This window comes from Abramis brama (assembly GCF_963993115.1).
Source record: "Abramis brama genome assembly, chromosome: 21".
In the NCBI taxonomy this organism is placed as follows: Eukaryota; Metazoa; Chordata; class Actinopteri; order Cypriniformes; family Leuciscidae; genus Abramis; species Abramis brama.
The window spans coordinates 24,023,319-24,044,951 of NC_139983.1; the positions used below are offsets into that span (position 1 = coordinate 24,023,319).

Here is a 21,633-nt window from a genome sequence, read left to right on the forward strand (position 1 = left end):
TAAAATAACGCCCCCTCGCGGTAAGGTGACGTAAACCTGTCTAGACCAGAAATACAGGAGCTGTGACTCTGACATCTGCTTAAGTATATTATAAAGAAAAGAAGAAAAAAAACCTTCACTGTACTTTACGTATATTGTCCCGTGTAGGCCTACATTTTAAATCACATTGCCAAACATTTTCACAGACAACGGTTTTGCATTTGTGGCAAAATGTAATTTTCTTATTGGGACGAGGCTAGGCTGCTCTCTGGCCAACTTCATCTCGGTCCTTCGTTAAGGTTTCGGTTGAAGTTAGTTACCGTTGGCGTCAACTCTCAGGCACACCTTCTACTCCTCTTATCTAAGAGGGCGTGTGCGAAACAAGTCTAGTAAGCGAGGAATCACCTGAGCTCATTACACCAGCGGCACACAAGTGTGAAAATGGGGAAAGCAGTTGGACGCTGGGACTTTGAATGGGTTTATAATGAGCAACCGCACACATGGAGAAGAAAAGAAATTTTAGGTAAGTAAATCAAATGACAGGAATAACTGTAGCCTACGTCAGGTGAATTCGCTAAAACATGCTGGAGAAGTCATGATTTTTGATAGCCGATTGAGTTTAAATATCTACGTAACCATTTGGGAGCGTGTTAATTTTTTTTTAATCCTGTTGTAGCCTATATCTTGTGTTGGCAAAGATATCGGCTAGGCTAACTTATAGTTTAAATGTACCATGAAGCACTTTCATCATGAGTGCCTATATCATGGCATAATTTAAATCACTGATTCTAGAGGAATTAGGTAAATTAAGATGACATTTGAATTATGATGCATATCTTCTAATTTAAAATTCAAAAAAATATATTCAATATAGTACCCAATATGCCTTTACTGATAACTTCCCCGGAAGAGTGAACGAGCATGGGTGTGCGCGTGCTTCAAGAGGGAGCGTAAACTTAATATTTTCCTCTTTTTCTTTTCTTTTATACTCTGTCATCGTATGTTATGTATGCAAGATATTAACTCCTCTCATTCTACTTGTAATTGAGATCAAGCGCACTTTGCCACATCTTTAGTTTAATGTAGTTAGGCTACACACAGGTGTAGACAGGTGAAACATATGTGTTTTTTTCTGGATCACATCTACCAGACAATGGCTTCAGGGGATGGTAATTTGAGTAAACTGATTCAAGGCATTATTGGCACAATATCAATGGGTCTTGCTTGGTGACAACATTCTAGTCTTATGACCATAACAGTGAAGATGTGTCACAAGCGCCCACCTAAAACACATTTATGAACAGCTTGGAGATTTCACCACAAAAATGAAAAGATAGAAGGCCAGAGTGATTTTTATTTTTTATTAAAAAAAAATTCACAGAAATATGGAATTAAAAAGTTGATGTTCTTTTGACAGACCTAATTGAACTGTAAGAACTTCCCCTTTACTGCAATTCTCCATCAATATCCCCCCCAAAACACGTCTTGATATTGACATGATATTGTGAAGTCGCGCGGGTTAAGCTTTTTAAATATTAATTGTGTATTCTTCTATCATCTTTAGACTATTACAGAAGGGATGGTGATTCTGATACACTTATATAAATATATAAATATTATATATAAATCATTTATATAAGTATGTAAATACTTAATTTTAAGTAACAGGAAATGCATATAACATATATATATATAATTATTTATAATATTGTATACAGTAAATATAAATTATTTTATACAATATATTTAAGTAACAGAAAAACTTGGTGTTAAAAATGATTGGTGTCAGTGCAGTCCAAATGACTTTTAAAAATTATTCTTCTTTTGCTAAAAGACCATATAGTCATTTTTACGCCCAAACATCACCTTGGATTTTTTTAAGCATCTGGCAGTTGAGTTTGTGGTACTTTTATTTACACACTTTATGGCATTTGGCTACTCATTACACGGATGAACTTGTCCGGTGTTCAGAAACACTGGAAGCAGGTTGTATTACATAGGCTTAATTTAAATATGACAAGCTAAACCTGTTTGTGTGTTTATGTGACAATAAGCCATGACAGGTGTGATCTTGTTAAGAGTACAAGGGTAGGGAAAAGTGCATCCATGAAACCGCATGTGTCCAGCCACAACTGCTTATTTTGTGAGCACCATTTGTTTGACATATGTAAAAGCAAAACAAATACACAGGTATTTTATCATATGGAACCAAAACCATTTTTGATGATGACTGAGGGGCCCGTTTTCACTGATTGTGGCAGTATTAGCCTAGATGAAAAAACAAAATATGATTAATATGTTACCATTCACAAGCGTAAACCAGTAGAAAACCTAGCAATATGGACCGTTTGCTATGAGATATTATGCAAATTGTATGAAAAAAAAGTGTTATGGCAGATTTGCAAGCAGGTCGCATGTTATTGGTGAAAGTGGTCACTTTGACATGGATATTTGTGGAACTGCTTTAAAGAGATCCTGCAGCAGTGGATGATAAACAGAACATTAGCAGGGCAAACAAATCCACTAATTAAAAAAGCACACTGTTAGGGGAGCGTCTCCCATGTGGGGAGAATTAGTTATTGGTTGACTACGCAACATAGTGCTTTAACATGTTTAATAGGTTACCACTAGCAGCTGTAATAAAGTCGTCATAATTTTTGCAAAGCTAAGTATAAATAACGTGATTTTTTTTATTTTAATTTTAAGATGTTTGTTAAAATTGAGTTAAGATGTTATTTCAATAACATCTTAGTTAAAAATAACCCGCTTCAAGTGTGATGCAAGCATTTAATGACATTGTGAAGGCTTAATTTCAAGTACAATCTTTCTTTAATGGAAGTAGCCTACAACACATCCTTGAACATGAATAAGACTTCAATAAAGATAATAATCCCTGTAACAAGAAACAAATTTCATGAGCTCAAGCAACAGTTTATATCTTTCAATATAGGAACTATAATGGAAAATGTTGTTTGATATATATGTACACACATATATGTATATATATATTTGCGTGTGCGTGCTTGTATGCATGTATGTATATAAATAAAAAATAATGATCAAAAATAGTTTTTTTCTATTCAAACGAATTATTTCATATTCTTGACATTGTACTCTCTCTACAGCAAAGTATCCTGAAATCAAGTCTTTGATGGGTCATGACCCCCGGCTGAAGTGGGTCGTGTCAGGGATGGTGCTCACCCAGCTGCTGGCATGTTACATGGTCCACGAGCTCTCCTGGAAGTGGGTGTTGTTTTGGGCGTATGCGTTCGGTGGCTGCATCAACCACTCTCTGACCCTAGCCATCCATGACATTTCACACAACGTGGCCTTCGGCACTAAAAAGGCTCGCTGGAACCGCTGGTTTGCCATGTTCGCCAATCTCCCCATTGGCTTGCCTTACTCGGCATCCTTCAAGAAGTACCACATCGACCACCACCGATATCTCGGAGGAGATGGCTTGGACGTGGATATTCCGACCGACCTTGAGGGCTGGTTCTTCTGCACCCCAGCCAGGAAGGTGCTCTGGCTCTTTCTCCAGCCTTTGTTCTACGCGCTCCGTCCGTTGATCGTGAACCCCAAGCCCGTGACCAGGTTGGAGATGCTGAACGCGGTCGTGCAGTTTGTGGTAGACATTATCATCTACTATTTTTGGGGACTCAAGCCTATAGTCTATCTAATTTCTGGCTCTATACTGTGCATGGGCCTGCATCCCATCTCTGGACATTTCATCGCTGAGCACTACATGTTTACGAAAGGTCATGAAACCTACTCTTATTACGGCCCTCTCAACTTAATAACCTTCAATGTGGGATACCATATGGAGCACCATGACTTCCCCAGCATTCCTGGCAGCAAATTACCTGAGGTACGAGTTTGGCTGTATTCCATTGTTTTTAGGGATGCGCAATATTAAAATAAAATAAAAGTCGCTTTTACACAAAGTGAATTAAGGCATCACAACATTATTATGTACACTAAGAAAATGAATATTAACTCAATCATTCATGAATGCTCAATGAATATTAATTTAGTGTTTTAAAGATGAAGGTTAGGCGATGGCAAAGGTGATCTAAATATAAAAAGAGTATAACAATAAGCTGCCATACCAGAAGGAGACCAGATTTTTTATTCTAAGTAAGTTTACTTTTCAGGGTAGCGCTCTAGTGGAAATGTCATGGTGATGTAATGCTTTGTACTGATTTTATCACTGTTACTGATTAAGAGGAAGAATGTGGCATTTGGTGTCGTGAGACTAACTAGAAAGACAGACAAATATTTGCTGAACTCTTTTTCAAGCTTCATCAGTGTCCATAAGACAATTGAATTGCGCTCATAGCTTACACGCATCACACTTTAAGTGAAAAAGAACCCAAAGGCATGTCTGTAAACCGATTGCTTGTGCAGTACATTGTGTCTGTTAATGTTTAAACCGTTAAGTATGATAGAACTACATACAGAAAACCAGCGCTCCACCTACGCTTTACACTCTAGCTGCATTATTCTTCATTCATATTTCTTGGTTCACATTACGCATGTCATTCAAAACATAAACAGAAATTTCGTAAGTAATATTTATGATTCATTTATGGATCTTTATCATTTTACAGGTCAAGAGGATTGCAGCGGAGTATTACGACTCTCTCCCTCAACACACTTCCTGGATGCGAGTGCTCTGGGACTTTGTGTTCGATGACACCATCGGCCCCTACGCCAGAGTCAAGAGACAATACAAACTTGGCAAAAAGGAATAAATTTGGAATTAGACTACTGATCTAACCAAACGTACTACAATGTATTTATAAAAAGTTCTACACAAATCTGCAAATGAAAGATAATTGGCACTTGCCAGGCTATTAGTTGAAAAGGAACAAACCTTTTCACTCAAGAACCGGCAAAGCTTCTTCATTCTGTCACAGCATTTCATCATATTTGTAGATCCATCTGAACAATATCCAAACTAAAACTTCACATTCCCTGCACCTGGGACCACGTTAAATTATTAGGAGTGTCAAAGCCCAGTTGACCTTCTCAAAATATTTCCATACATTCATTCCTACCAAAGATGTGAAACTTTGTTTTAGATCTAATATTGTTCTTATGGTATACATGTACAACATGAATGCAGTTGTTTGTGTATCATTTCCAATAGTCACTCAACTCTATCCAACTGCTGAGATGCCAGTTAAGATGTACCTGAGGAAAGAAGTGCGGAGATGAATTGTTTAAGCAGACTTTTCATCAGTGAGGCCTTTTTGAAAACCAAATATATCATTGTGTTGTGTAACTTGTGTCTTTAAATAATATAGTTTCATAAGTTCTGTCGTTTGCACTGTGACAGTTGGACTCTGAACACCACTGTGATAAATGTTATATATGGAATATATTTGTTCAGCACACTGTTCAATAAATTTCTCTCACATATGAATTTGACAGTTTTTGCAAGGTGGTTGTTGAATGTTCAATGAAAATGCAAGACATTTTTTTGTAATAGAAGCACAGGACAAGACTTTTTAAAAGGGGGAAAAGCTTTTAAAGTTCTTTTAATTCCATCAATCTCTCACTCTCACCATGTGAATAATTTAATTGTAATTTTTGTGAAATATCAACATCAACTTTTAAAATCAGGATCAACCTAATTAAACCAGGATACATTGTACGATCAAACAATTCACCCAATTCTTTCAATAATTCATCTCACATTGTTGTTTATATATATATATATACATGTATATTTTTCCATGTCCATCTCTTGAGCTCATTGAAAGAGTGTCGATATTTAACCTCATATCTCCAAAAACAAAATTCTAGTGAACTTCTGAGGCCTCGTTTATAAAATGTTGTACACTCTAGTCTAAGATCAAATCTGTGCATACACACGTTTTATAAGTGAGGCCCCAGCATTGGCCAAAAAAAAACAACAACCAAAATGTCTCAGACTGTTTTAACTATAGTAGTTTTCTGACAGTTTACTAGCACAAATGTGCGCAGTTTGTACTTATTAAACCCAATGATTAAGAGCAGTAATATAAAATATAAAAAGTTGACAATAACTGTCGTGCAACTTTGTATCTCTCTCATTTAATATAATACAATTCTTAACAATAATAACAATGACTGATGAAACAATATAAACTTAGAAAACAAAAAATATCTTCATTAATTTCCAACGTGTTGACTTTAAGACTTGAAAGAGCGAGAGCAGCAAGCTGCAGAGTGGACTGTCTCAACGTTCATACTGGAGGAAATAGAAAATTCAGTGTGAAGGTCTATATTTCCATCTGCTCGTTCATTCGCTCATCCATACACACACACACTCACTCCAATTCCTTCTGTTCCTCAGCTTTCCCTTGTCCTTCTCAGTAATTCCTTGTTTCTGCACAACATTTCTGCAAATTAATTTTCCGTACCATTGCAGACATGCTGCGAGAACGTTTTCAAGTGCGCGTTCCTGTACTTCCCCGAACCTTCAGTCGTTATCAGTCGTCGTCATTGACATTTCATAAGACTATGTGGAGCCAATTCTCAGCAGTTCCCTTCTAATGGCTAAAAGAAAGAGAGGAAAAATGTAAATATTCTGAAAAACTGAAAAGATATGAACACATTTGTTTTGAATGATCATGCACTTAATGAACTGCCCCCCCCCCCAAACCCTACCATCAATGATTTCTTCTTTTACTTTCTGTAATTCCCGCACAACCTCCTCCAAAATCTCCTTTAGAACACAACAGATTTTATAATAGTTAGCAGACCAGTCCGTCCTCATTTTTTGCACCATAATCATACATTTTGAATGATAGTCTGAACTAACCTGTTTCATTCTGTCAAAGTCAAATGACTCAGCATCACTGGTGCTTCCGATTGGTTTTGCCCTGTAAAATATTCATCATAAATATTTAAATACAATTTGAAGGATCAAAAATTTACCTGCAAGTCATGTTTGCTTTTAAAAAAAAAAAAAAAAAGGTTTTCTGATGTAATCTCAGTTTTTATAAAGGGTTCATTTTCAGAGTTCAAAGAGGACATTTTCTGTGCGTTTACACAAACACTCAATGCAAGCTTACAAAACATAAAACCTACGTTTTGCAGTTGTCAGAAAACGAGCATAACCTGCATTTGCATTTAGGTCATTGCAAGCTCATGTTGCCCTGTGCTTTACTTCCTTAACATGACCATTTGTATTGACAACCGAGGCATTTACTTGCGTATGCAAACCCTAAGCTTAAAAAAAAACATTAATCTCCTTGCTCTAGTGCAAGCCGTTGTTGAATGCCTCCATAAATGTAAATTTTAAAAGGAACCGAATGTTGTAAAATAACAAGCGACATTACAAGTCAGGAGACAAAGAACTCACTAAACATGGTGAAAAATGTAATGTTTACTGCACCATAAACCTGTTAAAACATACTGTACCTTGACATAGCTGAAGACTTGTCTGCAGAGTTTGCCCGTTCCCATGGCTTCTTCACAGGATCTAAGAACAACAGTTAAATAATGGATGATTCTTCTGCTCACCAAACCTCAATACGCCTCATAATTTACCATAAAACATTTTTCATTAAATTAATATATTTAAATGTTAAAAAAAATGTCTTTACAATTTTCTCTTTACAAATAAATGTGGGCAAGTAAGATTTTGAAAGAAATTAATACTTTTATTCAGCAAAAACTGACAGTATAGACTTTTACACTGTTACAACCGATTTCCATTTCAAATAAATACAGGGATTTTAAACTTTCTATACTGTAAAATAACAAAAAAAGAAAACTTGATATTGATAAAAAAAAATCTTTAGGACCACATCATTTCTGAAGAGTCATGTGAAACTGAAGACTGGAAAACTCAGCTTTGCCATCACAGGAATAAATTACACTATGAAATATATTAACTCTTAATATATTAATGCATGAAGCTAGAATAAAAACATTTTTAAAAGCAGAGGGTCTGTTCTTTCTTTTGACATATTGCATGGTCAGATATATTCATACAACAAAATATTCTGGGGGCCATGACATTTTTGATCAAAAATACTGGCAGTCAAATTTTTGAAAAAATAAAATAAAATACTGGCGGACACCAGTAATATTGTAATATTTCAAAATATTACTGTTTTTATTGTATCTTTGATTTAAAAAAGGAGCATTGGTGACATAAGATATCTTTTAAAAACATAACAAAAATCTTACTGACCACAAACTTTTGAACGCTATTACTAAATTGTAGTATTATAGTAATTGTTTTTATTTTATAAAAGAAACACACCTGAATTTTGTCCACGGGAGGAAGGCGATCCATTAGACTCCTCCTGCAAGAAAGAGATATCATACTGATGTGATGTAAGAATAATCACAGAATAATAATATAATATAATCAAACATTAAGAATTATACAATCAGTGTGTGTTTAAATGAATAGTGTACAAAAATCATAGTGTACCAGACTTTCTTCTGGTTTCTCGGAGGCCTTCCTCCTATAGAATGACCATATTTAACAATCAAAGTTTGCATAACCACAAGTCATGGATCATTAGTTATGAAATAGAGACAGGAAATGGATGTGGTCTGACCTCCGTGCTAAAAGAGCATTCATCTCCTGCATGAGACCCTCTCCACCTCCTCCACTGCCCCCACTGGAGCGATTGGCATCGTTCTTGCAACTGTTGTCCTCCGGCTACAGAAGATAAAACATGGAATAATCAGGCACCGAGATACCCTTATCACACTTATTGCATAAAAAAAGAAATATGTGAAACATGTTGAGGTCTGGGAGAGTTTGGGAAAGTTATGTGCCACGCACCCGCTGAACTTTACGCAGCTTGGCACCAGCTATAGCTGCAGCCAGGCCTGCCGGAGCAGGACCTCCACCAGCCGGCAGTGGAGGTGGGCTAGGAGGGGGTCCTGTGACGGGTGGGGGCGGCCCGGGTGGGGGCGGCCCGGGTGGGGGAGGCCCAGGAGGGGGCGGGGGGGCCAGTGGACCCGCCATGGATGCTGAGGTAGGGGGTTGAATGGGAGGAGTGGATAAGACCATGGAGGGATGACCCGGTGGGACAGGAGGACCTGTTGGAAGAAAGGAAAGAATCACTGTTGTATTCTAGACTGAGTGCTTAATTGCATATTCATTGCAATAAAATAGACAGCAATGGTGAACATTTGTGTTGACTTAAAGGTGAAGTGTTTACATTGTGCATCACTAGCATTTGCAAACAGGTTTCTGGTTCCCCTCGTGTTATTGGTCAGAAAAACAGATAGCCCCGCCCCAAACTCACACCATTAGTTTAGTCACTGTGTCAGCAGACGCTCTGACGAACGCTGCAAATGTTTTGATAGCACCACAGTGTTTACAGTTTTCGGGGAAATGTACCAACATATGGACTCAGCGGTAAGAATTATTTTTAGTCGGGCTGGTACTTTCAATTTATTACTCAGGCCAGTACTTCCAAAACAATGACAAATTTTTATTTTTAGCTAAAAACTTTTTTTTTTGTGAAAGAAATTAATGGTTTCCCTAACGCTAACCCTATTCAGACCTTTATTCAGCAAGGATGCTTTAAATTATTTAAAAGTGACAGTAAAGACATTATTTAATGTTGCAAAAGATTTCTATTTCAAATCATTTCAAATTTATGAGAATAATGCTCGTTCTGATTCTGAAATAGATGAAGTTCTTTTAAACTTTCTATTCATCAAAGAATCCTGGATTTGTCATAAGCAAATTTCAGTTTCCACAGAAATACTAACCAGAACAACTGTTTTCAACATTGATAATAATAAGAAATGTCTTTAGCATCAAATCAGCATATTAGAAACATTTCTGAAAGATCATGTGACACTGAAGACTGGAGTAATGGTTGCTGAAAATTTAGCTTTGCATCTGAGGAATAAATGACATTTTAAAATAAATTTAATATTTCACAATATTACTTTTTGTAACTGTTTTTGATCAAATAAAAGCAGCCTCAGTAAGCACAAGAGACTTCTTTTAAAAACAACGTCTTTTTTATCTTACCGACCCCCAACTTTAGCATGTTAGTGAACATGGTTACTATATAAAAAAAAAATCATAAGCAAATTCTTAAACACACTGCTGAAAAACAATGGCATACAATCAAATTCTGATTGGTTTGTAGTTTTCAAATAATTTCCTCCAAAGCATTTTTGCAAATTCGACAAAACCTCATTCAGCCAGCTAGATAATATATCTTAGTGACAAATCAGAATTTGAATAATACATCAGAGAAAACTAAGCATTTAAATTTGCAAAGTGGATGTACAACAATGAACATTCAGTGGAGCAAAAGAAAGAATACATGACTGGTCTGTCAAGTGGCCCAATACTCTCTATAACACTGGCCCTGAGTCAGCAGGCCATATCCTTATTGTTAACCATGCATTTTAACATAAAGCAATGGACACATTTCACATTCATGATCTGCAAGGAGCAGAAGATCTCAGAAAAAAATGGGGGGAAAAAGGAACATAATGTTAGTTTAAAGTGTGACGCATGGCTTAAACAATACAAATAAATCACCTTTGAGCAAACACAGATGAACATCACCGTGATGCATATGAATGTTTACTTTAAAATCGTAAATCCTCCTTCCTCTATTCAGAACAAAGAAGGTGAGGTAGCTGCCGTTTGTTCAAATGATCTGCTGTGATTTTTGTCGTATAACACATATACAAAAGTCAACAGCCTCATTGACAATGCTGACGGGCCGGTATTTGCATATGGTTTCAGTACAAAGACTGTACTGTTCTCAATGGACAACTTTTGAGATCAGCATGTCATCAGCCCAATTCCACTGGACAGGTGTGTGAAGTCTTTTGGTGGTGGGCAAATAATTACGGAGGGGCAGCTGATGGGTGTCTGAAATACTTACTGCTGGACGCTGTGGCGTTCTGATAAACAGGCGAAGGAGACGTCTTGTGAGAGGTGGGTGTAGTGTCGAATGGGGCTGTGGCCTGGTATAGCTGCTGTGGGTAGAGGGCGGGGCCTTGGGTGGGCTGGCCAATGAGAGGGGGCAGGGAGCAGGACAATTCTTGTATGGGATAGTGTGGGTTCAGTGGTGCTCCGGAGGTGACCTGCATAGGAGGGGTTTGGTATGGGTAGCACTCCTCTGCCTTGCCATTGGATGACTGCTGGTGGTGTGTTACGGGCACAAAGTGGGAAGAGTTAGCGGGAGCTTTGGGGCCACAGGTTGGGCCGTTGTTTAGGGGTGGCAGGGGGAGGGCGAAAGGCAGGGCAGGTTGGTTTACTGGTCCTGCCATTACAACGGAGGGCGATGCAATGGGTAAGGGGGCGTACATGTGGGTGGAGGACCAAGTGGCGTGTTTGGGGTCCAGGTGGGCCGTTGGAGGAGAAAGAGGGATTTGCTTGACGTTGCGAGGTGGAGGGGTAACACCTGGCTGTACGGGGGAGAAAGCAGAAGCCAGAGAGGTGGATAGCTGGGAAAGCTGCTGGGCCTTTTTTTGAGGGGAGTCCACCGTGCGGTAGCCGCTCACCCGTTCCTGGGAGGAAGAGGAGGCGTGGGAGGAAGATGGTATGGGGTTAAGGTGAGCATAGGAAGGGGGGAGAGTGTTAGCCCGATACAGTCTGAGGTCATGCAGAGCGGTTTCGGGCTGAGAGGCAGATGCTGACACTTTAAACTGAAGGGTGGAGACTAAGAAACGGAGAAAGAGACAAACGGTTCAACACAAATGACAAACGAAAAGAGAGAAAAAATGAGAGTGACAAAAATCAAGCATCAAAGTGTATAAAGGAACTGAAAAAGATGAAATGTGAGCAAAATATACAACTTTTATAGCACGTTATATGCTACAGGTGAATCTCACAAAAACATCTCGGTCAGATTTCAGAAAAATAACAAAATTAAGCATATTTTATGACCAAGATTCTGTTTCATTGTAACTCTATTTTCATGACATTTAAACAACCCCTCCCAAATTCTCATTACAATAATGCTAAATCTATGTTTTACTTTTGAGATTTTTACTTTTGAGAAAACAATATTAGCTCTTCTCAAAGGTGATTCTCATTAGATTCATATTACTGTGACACAAAAAGTATTCAAATTAATAAAAGTTAAATTAAACTGAGCATATATATAAAGACACATTATTTGACAATTTTAATTACTAAATAAATAATACTAAATAACTTATTAATGTAAATATAAATCAAACACTAAATTCAACAACTACTACTACGATATGAATTTAAAAATTCAAGTATATTATTGTTATTATTTTGTTGTTATTTATTATTTATATTGTTATTACATAAATGACAATGACATCTGTATACTGACAACAGGGATTAATTATCATGAAATAATGCACAAATCTTAATTGTCCAACAACAGGCTTAATTTTCTTGACATGTTTCATGAGATTCACCAAAACAGAATGCTGTTAATGGCATTATGAAAGATGACTGTTTTGACTGAACTGATTAAGGCTTAAGCAGGTGCTGAAACAGAAAGAGAGCATGTGTGTATGATAGAGGATGGGCAGTGTGTGCTGTTTGGAACAGGGATCTGTTCTCCGGCCAGGGAATTTGATATTCCTCAGTGTTAACACTCGTCCAAGCAGACACTACAGCCTACAGGGCTAATCTGTGGTGGTTTTATGAGTGTGTGTGTGTGTGGAAGGTGTGTTTTAATTGCACAGCATGTAGTCTCGTATCATATTCCACAGAGATGTGGCATTTTTAACCTACCTGCAGAACCTGATGTCCGTCGTTCCCTTTCCATCTGCATCTGATGCTGGTCCATTATTTGCCTAGAAACAAATGTTAACTCACTTAAAAGTGAAATCTAAACACTCTCAATCCACTGAATAAACTGCTTACTGTCACAAAGACATGCTCACTATGTGTATTCACACTTTGTCCTGTTGAGCTCAGTGAGATTTCAGCTTTGCATCTGACCACTAGAGGGCCCAATCTAAACTTCATGTCATGACAACAGTTCAGAAGTGTTCTCAATCTTCATGACAGCAATATGTGAAGAATACTAAATGCAAAACCAGTGTATTGATGAGTAATTTCTGAAACAGTAATACTGGTCAGCAAACTCTGACCTTTAATGTTAAAAGTGAAGTGTGTAATTTCATTGTCTCTAGCGGCACTCATTAAAATTAAATTTTGGTCGAGCAAACAGACAGTCCCGCCCCAAACTCATGCTACTGGTTAACCCACTGTCACTGTGCCAGGCAGGATGGTCGAGATGCTCAAACCAACAGGCATATTTTGATGAGTGTTTACACATTTCAAGGAAACCAGAAAAACATTGCACACTACTTTAAAGGAGGATATTGTGTAATTCAGGACAGTGTCAAGTTATTAAAAGCTTGATTAACATGTGACAGATGTCTCAGAAAGAGTAAATGTCATCATTAGTTACGGTCCGCACCTCCTCTGAGCCTCGGCATCATCATTCACCGGTCCATTCTGACGATGAGCTGGTGGACCTGAAGAAAAAGAAAATAATTGTACCTCATATAGATATTTTATTTAACTGTCTCTCAGGAACTGTAAAATGTGTCTGATTGCATTAATATATTCTGGTTTATGGTTTTCACAAATCAGGGTATGTCACAAAAAACGGTTCATGTTCATCTGCCTAATTTGACTAGCTACTACTAATTGACAACTGAATGAGTTCGATTGGAAACATGGCCTTTGACAACAACATCAAAAGATATAGGAATAGTGTTTTCTCCTCCCTAAACTAAGACATCTAAGTGCTAACTACTACAGTCCAATAAATCCATCGTGAGACCAAACCATATTATGCCCAAACAACTAAACAATAATTTCATTTCACAATTGCTCCTCATACCCAACACCTCGTCACTGGTCGCCTTAGCAGTCATTCTGAAGCCATCATAATTGTTCTGTTGAACTTGTTGAGCTCTGCTAATAATGGTAAACATGGCTCTCAGGTTACTGAGATGATGACTATTTACGTCACATGACATTCAGGATCTCAGTATGGGGCATGGAAGCTCAAGGGAGAGAAAGGCCATGAGCGTAGGCATATCTAATATGGTTGATAATCTTTGGTTGCTAGGCACCATCAAACATAATTGAGTTTACCTCTATCTACTGTGAAATTTAAGGTGGCAAAATAATGAGCTGTTCACACAGATAGAGTATGCAGGGTTCTCAAAACTTAAAAAATAAAAATATAAACGCTGAAAAAAAGTGCATTGGACAAATACATTCATGTGCGTTTGTATAGAGAGAAACAACTCAAAAATATATATTTATTAAAATGTATTAAAATCTTCTAAAGGCCTGTTCATGCCAAGGACGATAACTATAAAAAACTTTTGAGTTATAGTTGTAATAATCATATCAATACTAATAGAATAGAGGAGCCCACAGCACAGCTACAACAAAACCAACACGGAGGAACGATATTGTTGGAATCACAACGATTTTTTCCAGATGATGAATGATAAAAACATTGACAGCCAATCAGAATTTGATCCAAATCAGAGCTTGAGCCTTTAAAGTGGTAGATGACACAAGAATAGACAAAAAAAAAAAAAAAGTGACTTTAAGCCAAGAATAATAAGTGTAAGATAGTGCTGTCAAATTGATTACTTGTGATTAATTGGGTCTAACATAAAAGATTGTGTGTGTATGTGTATGTATGTATATATATATATATATACATACACACACAAACTTTTTAACTTTTATGTTGCATGTGATTAATCAAGATTAATTGATTTGACAGCACTACTTTAAATTACTGCCACAATAATGTTGTGTATTAACATTACCTTCTCAAATACTTGTCAGCAAATATTAATAGGCTATAAATGATATCGTATAATACAGATATAGTACAGATCTTCAAATATTTTGCTAACCTTTTTATAACCATTTAGCATCAAACATTGTCTCATTGCCATATCCGCATTACTTCAACATTGAAACAACTGACAATATTTAAACCACATTTCACTGTTAATATAAAAGTAGACCATCTGCTGACTGGGACTGAACAAACAATAAAAAGCAATAAAAAGCATCAACGGATGTCTTGAAGTAACACAGAAAACACTAATCACAGTGGTGGTATATGTTTTCTATATTACACCTAATGAAAGAACCACAGCATTTAAATAGGAAATGTCAGGCAGGACTGCAGATGATCACTAAATACAGTTCTGCTTGATTAACAAGTAAGGGAGTAACATATGGCGTTTCTTTGAACAGTTATCACAGATTGAGTAAATAAGCATGATAAATGAGACAGTTTCGAAGACCTTGACATTAACAGTTGTCAGCAGGATCAGTCTGGGTCTAAACAAGCTGCAGATGACAGGTGGGATTCTGCTTCCACATTTAATGATTAAATGATCCGTGTCTTTAAGGTGATTATGGGAGCTAAAGTCTCATGAATGTAATGCCATTATGCAGCGCCATATCCTAAACCACTCTTAATGACTTCCAAAAATAATAAACCAAGATCTATATTTTAATGAGTGTACAAAAATATCCCTCAGTGTAATAAAACTATGCTTATTTAGAAAAAGGAAAAGCTATATTAAAGTATGTGCTCATGCTGATTCCAAGAGGGAAAACAGCTTGTCATTGGCCAAAAAAAATAAAAAATTCTGAATAACTGCAGCAGCAGAACTGAATGTCAAGTTCCTGAAGCAACAGGAATGGGAATATATTCAAATGTCACGTGAAAGCAGCATTTCACACAGTGTTGCAAACACGCAATCCACCTGAGGTCCTGCCTTCAGCAGATGGTCCCATTTCATCTGTCCCTAAATCACTGATGAACATCATAACAGACACTATATGACTACTGAAGCTCTTGAAATATTGAAAACAAACATCACATAAATCTCAAGTTAGTCAACTTGATCATATAACAAATTCGTCAATATAGGATCTCCATAAATATGGACCAACAGCATAAAAATCAGAGGAACAAGCTTACTCATAATAAAACAGATATACAATATAATTTCACTGACAGAGCCTTACTGAATAAGACTGCATCGTTACTATGAGAACTTGGTATTTTTATGATAGGCTAGAGACAGCCAGGAAAAACAGAACTCATGTACCCACAGAATTATGAAATGTCAATTTACAGACCATAAATCATTAATCCAAATCCTGTTGACCATTTTGGGTAATGCCACATTTGTCTCACTTCACCAGCAGAGAAAAAAATGCAAGTATCTTTCCGCTAGCAGTTTGGCCCAAGAAGTAGATGAAATATCTTTTTATGGACACTTCTCTAACAAAATATAATGCTGTGTTCTAGATTCAACCATAATGCTCGATATCAATTAAGTTGTGCACTGTGTAACCAGACAGCGTATAAAGCAGAGATATTACTCCTGATCACACATCCGTCTCTGCTGCAGGTCGTGGCAGCGTAAAACTGTGTGATTTATTTCATAAACTTGATTGAATCCCTTGCAATAGCAACATGCTGATAAATGGCTGCAGTTTGAGTGTATTAAAATGGCTGGTGCGACTGATGCTGAATAAAGTTAATGGGTTCTTAGTTTTAAGTGCCTCTCGAGAGTCGAATGTGGAGCTCTGGATTTTATTGTGATATATGGTCAAATACTTAAAAAGCTTTGGAGGGGAAACACTAAAAAGATCATACGATAAATTTGTGATGAAATCTTTGGACAAACTTTTGAAGTAAAGGTCAATATGTACAGTACTTTATGACTCGCATACCATATCATTTGGTGGTTGCGTGCAGCAGAGTCCCTTTGTACCAAATACCCTGGTGATCACTGAGCTGAAATGATGATGTCCACTGAGATAACAAGTGGAAACACAGATACAATCTGATTGGATGAGGGGAATCGCTGGTCATTTGTTTGATAAACCCTACCTTTTTTTTTATAACACACCACTTGCATAATATAAATCTGTAGAGTATTTTAAAATGTTAACATAAAATAAAAACTGGAATTAAAACTAAATGTAAGTGTTATATCAGGTATAAATAACTCCTTAAGGTAACTTTTAAATGTTTTTTTTTTTTTCAATAACTTGACAATATAGTCAATGAAACAATTTCTGTCAGCTGTTTAAATTTTTAATAATAATTTTTTTAACAAATAATTAATATAACTTAAGTATGAACAACAACAATTGTAATAACAATCTTATTATTTTGTACTATTATTAATGATATTAATTTTATTATGTTTTTTTTATTTATTTTTTTTTTATTTGGCTTTAATGTGATATATGATATATATGAGTCAATCAATGGGGAATCCTATTTAAATATTTTAAAATAAAACTACCAGCAGTATTAATTATGTTATGTTTCACTAAAAATCTAAATTGGTTTTCGACCCCCAAACGGCCAACACTAAAGACAACCGTTCAAAAATAGTCACGACAAACACACTAGATCTCAAAAACAATCTTCACGCCTCATCACAATCTTCTGACAGGCACCGTGCCAAAAAACACTGCGCGGCTTCCACATCCCCATCCTTCATCAAAGAATCCACATCATATTAATATATGTGACTGAACCCTTAACAATACTTACTGCTGAGTTTTATTACTCTGGAGCTGATCCGTCGGATTGGCCCCGGGGAAAACTCCGGTCCAAGCATGGCTCCACAGCCCTCTTAGGTGCCTTTAATCTATGTACATATATCTATAATGGTGCAGTTTGAGCTCCACTACCAGGTGGGAACTGGTAATAACAGTCAGGACTCAGGACAGGTGAGTTCAGGCAGGTGAACACCAGCTTCTCTCTTCTCTGCATGCTGAGGTGCGAGCAGCACTTCTAACAACCTTTCCAATCTGCCCACCCCAAAAAGCAAGAAACATGCAGCACCCGTGGTCTGAGACTGTTTGGCTCCATGGATATTTTAACCAGGGCTGTGACCCCCCCACACGCATCTTATAAGTAGCAGCAGCCTGAAACCAGAGAGGCCCATGTGCTGTTCTTAAATAAGAATTATACTACACTAGTTAAGGGTACCACGTATAAGACCCAAACAACAATATTTTCAGAGTGAATTTACAGTATATTTCTGACTACTAGCTGCCATTTTTTATGCAATGAATTACAATTAAATGATTGTAACACAGCGATCAGCACCAGGACATGACTGTAGTAACACCTGCATTACGCTCATCTCTTTCAAATTTACATGTTCATAGATATTTAAGAGGTAAACACTGCAAACTGTATTTAAAAAATACAGTCAAAAGACTCAAAACAGTAATATTATTACAATATAAAATAACTGTTTTATGTTTTATATGTTTTAAAATGTAATCTATTCCTGTCTTCAGGGTCACATGATCTTTCAGAAATCATTATATATGCATTATTATTTTGTGGAAACGATGATAGATTTTTTTCCAAGATTCTTTGATGAATAGAAAGTTTAAAAGAACAGCATTTATTTGAAAATAAAAATCTTTGTAACATAAATTGAAAAAAATTTGAATCAATTTAATGCATCCTTGCTGAATAAAAGTATTAATTTCTTTAAAAAAAAAAATCCTGGCAATGTTTTACTCATGAAATCAAGTGGAAGTCAAATAGGTTCGTATAGGATGTCAACTCATTGCAAATAACTACTCCCAAAGACTTACTTTGAATGCCTTTAAATGTAATACTCAAACCAAACTAATCTCTAAAAAACACCTCTAAGTAACACCTAACCAAACATCACACATGAGTAATGCAGCAGAGAGTGGCATAGAGTAAAAAAAAAAAAACAAGGTCATGTAAATTACCTGCATCCTGAGAGCTCAGGACATTGAGCGCAAAGAGCATGGCAGTAGAGAAGGTGGTGGCCTCCTCTTTGCTGGCAAAGTTCAACCCGTAAACTTGCCGCGCATCACGCCATTGGTGAAAAGTTGGCGTGGCCTGGTTATATTTCAGACCTTTCACAATGGAGTAGTTTATTACGACCTGGAAGAGTGGCGACATTTAGTTATGTGTCTGCATCTGTGAAATTTTCTCTATAATCAAACTATTTTAAATGCTCTTCAAGGGAAAACCTTTCTCGGGTCAATCATACATTCACATAAATGGTGGTTTAGGAAACTACAGAAACAAATTTTAGATGTTAAGATGTAAAATGCCACAAACAGAACTAAGCGACTGTGAAACTAAAGCACACACTGTGTACAGTAAGATCATATCACACAGTGTCTTCTCTTTGAGTTGTTGTGCCATGTTGGCTTCTCACCTGCTGGTCCTGCAGTTTGACTCCCACCACGCGGAAGCTGTTGTTGACGGTGTTGTGGTAGATGTTGATGCGGCTGAAGCCTTGCTGGCCCGGTTTGACTGGCACCCATTTTTTGCTGGTGTCATCATAAATCATCACAGAGGCTCGTGCTTGACATATACTCTGTTCACTGTGAGGGAGAAACAAGGACACTGGTTAAAGATTCACTCTGCTCAACAACAAAAACCACAACGATGAATTACGATACGAGACAATGAAATACAGATGTCAGACTGAAAGTGTCTCTTAGCAACAAAAATAATGTTGCAACTCCATTATGCAACTATTTGTGTGTGATATTTAGCTGTGCAAATAAAAGAGACTCTCAAATAGTCCATATAAAAACCCGTCAAACCCTTCAAAAATGCCCTTCGCCCCTTACTGTGGTATTATGGTACAATAATTGCCCCTCTGAATTTGTTTGAAGACACTGAGCAAGGGGCGGGTTTGTTATCTGTACTAATTATACAGTGCAATAGGCAGCTAACGAGAGAGGCAGGAATGTAACCGTGTTGACTATGATATGAGACCATGTTTTAATTAAAGACAAGAGGTTTTCTGCTTCTTTAAATAGAAATCTTCTGTTGTCAAGGTGAACAATAAACATAAAGAGAGAGTAAAAAGTGTGTACTGTATGATCAGCATTATTGTATCTGGCTAGCTAACACACAAAAATAATTATGAATTATCCCATTTATATTAACGTTCACACTTTAGGGTCCAATTCTCACTATTAACTAACTGTTAACTACGACTTTTGTTTCAATAAACTCCTAATCACGTTTACATTAATCTAGTTACGTTTAGGTATTGGGTAGGATTAAGGGATGTAGAATATGGTCATGCAGAAAAAAGCATTAAAATGTGATTTAAGAGGTAAACAGCCAATATCCTAGTAATGCCAGCTTTGAAAGGTTCACACACAAAGTAAATCTGTTGGTGTGCCAAATGAAGCTAGGCAGATTTCCACCCTGACTTGTGACTCCTATATACCCTAAAACATAGTGTACCACCACACCCATCTCCCACAGAAACACCCAAATCCAGCCACACACTCCTTAAACACAGATATAGAACTGGAAGAGCAGCAGCATGTGATCAAAGGAACTGATGAATAAGATACAGCCATTTGAAACAATTGATCTGAGGATAAATGTAAGATGAATCAGACTCACCGGTTTTGTGACATTATGCCAAAAAATAGTAAAAAATTCACACTATGAACTCTGAATGATGAATATGAAGAGTTGTTTAGTGGGGGCTGGACTACAGAAGAGCGAGAGAAACCCCATCATAAAGAAACAAGCATTTATGAGAAGTGGATGAGTTTGTACAAACTCAGCTCAATTAAATACGGCTTTATATCTGCATGTTTGCTTTTCAAAATTTCAAATTTCAAAAAGTCATAGATAGAGGACATGAAATACTTTTGGGATATATACTCCATCTATATCTATTTTAAATAGCATTTTGTATTCATGCAGCTTTAGCTTGTAAAAAAAAAAAAAAACACATTAGGAGACACATAGATGTTCCTCAATTTTATGTGAATTTATTAATATAAATGTTTTACTTAAAACATGATGTTAAAAAAAAATGAATAATGTATCAGCCACCCTCATATAATGTTACTCTTTAAAGATTGAATTTTACTCTTTAAAAACAGCACATTTACACATTGCATGCTTTCACAACATTTTCCGTCATTTGTTTCTCTCAGTTCTTCATTCTCTGCTCTTTCATGCTTGCCTTACGACAGAGCCTATTTCTAGCATCCATCTGGGGTTAGAGGGCAGGACGGCAGATTCTTCCCCGTCCTCTTGGTTTCATTTCTCCCCCCTAGAGCAAGTCTTAAATAAAGTACACAGTCTCTCCTCCACCGATGATGCTTGGTCGTCATAAATTACATCCTGACGGCTCTTTGCTTTCATAAACATCCAATATATTTAGACGCCGGGCTATCTCGGTTTACTTGTTCTAATAACACATCACGCAAGACCTTTCTGTCTATGACTACTTGTGCATAAAAAAACCATGGAAAAACTTGCCAATGTTGTCTAAGATGGAACAAGAATAATTATCAAATAGAATTAGAATGCAAAGACTTTCCAACAAAACCTTCACTTCTAAAGGCTCAGAGACCAACATGTCTTGTAATAGCAAGCTATAAATATCTGAGTCCGGGACATTTAAAACTTAGAAAGCTTTATAGTCTGTCCCAGAACTGCAAAGTCAGTAACTGAACAGAGTTTTGATGTTCAAAATGTGAAACTACAGAACGTTCTTAAAGAACTCTGACAACGGTCTTTAAGTAATTTAGGCACAATTTACTTATTCATTATTTATTAATTCAGGAGATTGGTGAATGGATGAAAATCGAATAAT

General features: G+C 36.8%; 2 protein-coding genes across 7 annotated transcripts in view; one reads left to right on the forward strand and one right to left on the reverse strand.

Moving 5' to 3' along the window:
* The first annotated feature begins 382 nt into the window (after positions 1–382).
* Positions 383–5,643, forward strand: degs2 (delta(4)-desaturase, sphingolipid 2). The gene is made up of 3 exons (XM_084096560.1): positions 383–502; positions 3,105–3,847; positions 4,590–5,643. Exons 1-3 carry the CDS (start codon positions 421–423, stop codon positions 4,731–4,733), a joined length of 969 nt encoding a protein of 322 aa, XP_083952686.1. The 5' UTR covers positions 383–420; the 3' UTR covers positions 4,734–5,643.
* evla (Enah/Vasp-like a) overlaps positions 5,490–21,633 on the reverse strand; it is a 38,328-nt gene continuing 22,184 nt past the window's right edge. For 3 of the 6 annotated variants that reach the window (XM_084096556.1, XM_084096554.1, XM_084096555.1), the window contains 13 exons: positions 19,210–19,378; positions 18,752–18,929; positions 13,392–13,449; positions 12,698–12,759; positions 10,860–11,639; positions 8,777–9,036; positions 8,547–8,650; positions 8,417–8,450; positions 8,243–8,285; positions 7,393–7,453; positions 6,791–6,851; positions 6,637–6,694; positions 5,490–6,525 (listed from right to left, as the gene is read on the reverse strand). In XM_084096556.1, coding sequence (XP_083952682.1) covers positions 6,488–6,525; positions 6,637–6,694; positions 6,791–6,851; positions 7,393–7,453; positions 8,243–8,285; positions 8,417–8,450; positions 8,547–8,650; positions 8,777–9,036; positions 10,860–11,639; positions 12,698–12,759; positions 13,392–13,449; positions 18,752–18,929; positions 19,210–19,378 — 1,906 coding nt within the window. In that variant the 3' untranslated portion in view covers positions 5,490–6,487. Of the gene's footprint in view, positions 6,526–6,636; positions 6,695–6,790; positions 6,852–7,392; positions 7,454–8,242; positions 8,286–8,416; positions 8,451–8,546; positions 8,651–8,776; positions 9,037–10,859; positions 11,640–12,697; positions 12,760–13,391; positions 13,450–17,543; positions 17,853–18,751; positions 18,930–19,209; positions 19,379–21,633 lie in introns of those variants that run through there. The other 3 variants (XM_084096559.1, XM_084096558.1, XM_084096557.1) reach the window with 2 other exon arrangements.

Coding starts and splice junctions, on each gene's coding strand:
- degs2 (XM_084096560.1), top strand. CDS start 421: ATGGGGAAAGCAGTTGGACGCTGGGACTTTGAATGGGTTTATAATGAG. Junction 503..3,104: donor GAGAAGAAAAGAAATTTTAG/GTAAGTAAATCA, acceptor CTCTCTCTACAG/CAAAGTATCCTGAAATCAAG. Junction 3,848..4,589: donor CTGGCAGCAAATTACCTGAG/GTACGAGTTTGG, acceptor ATCATTTTACAG/GTCAAGAGGATTGCAGCGGA.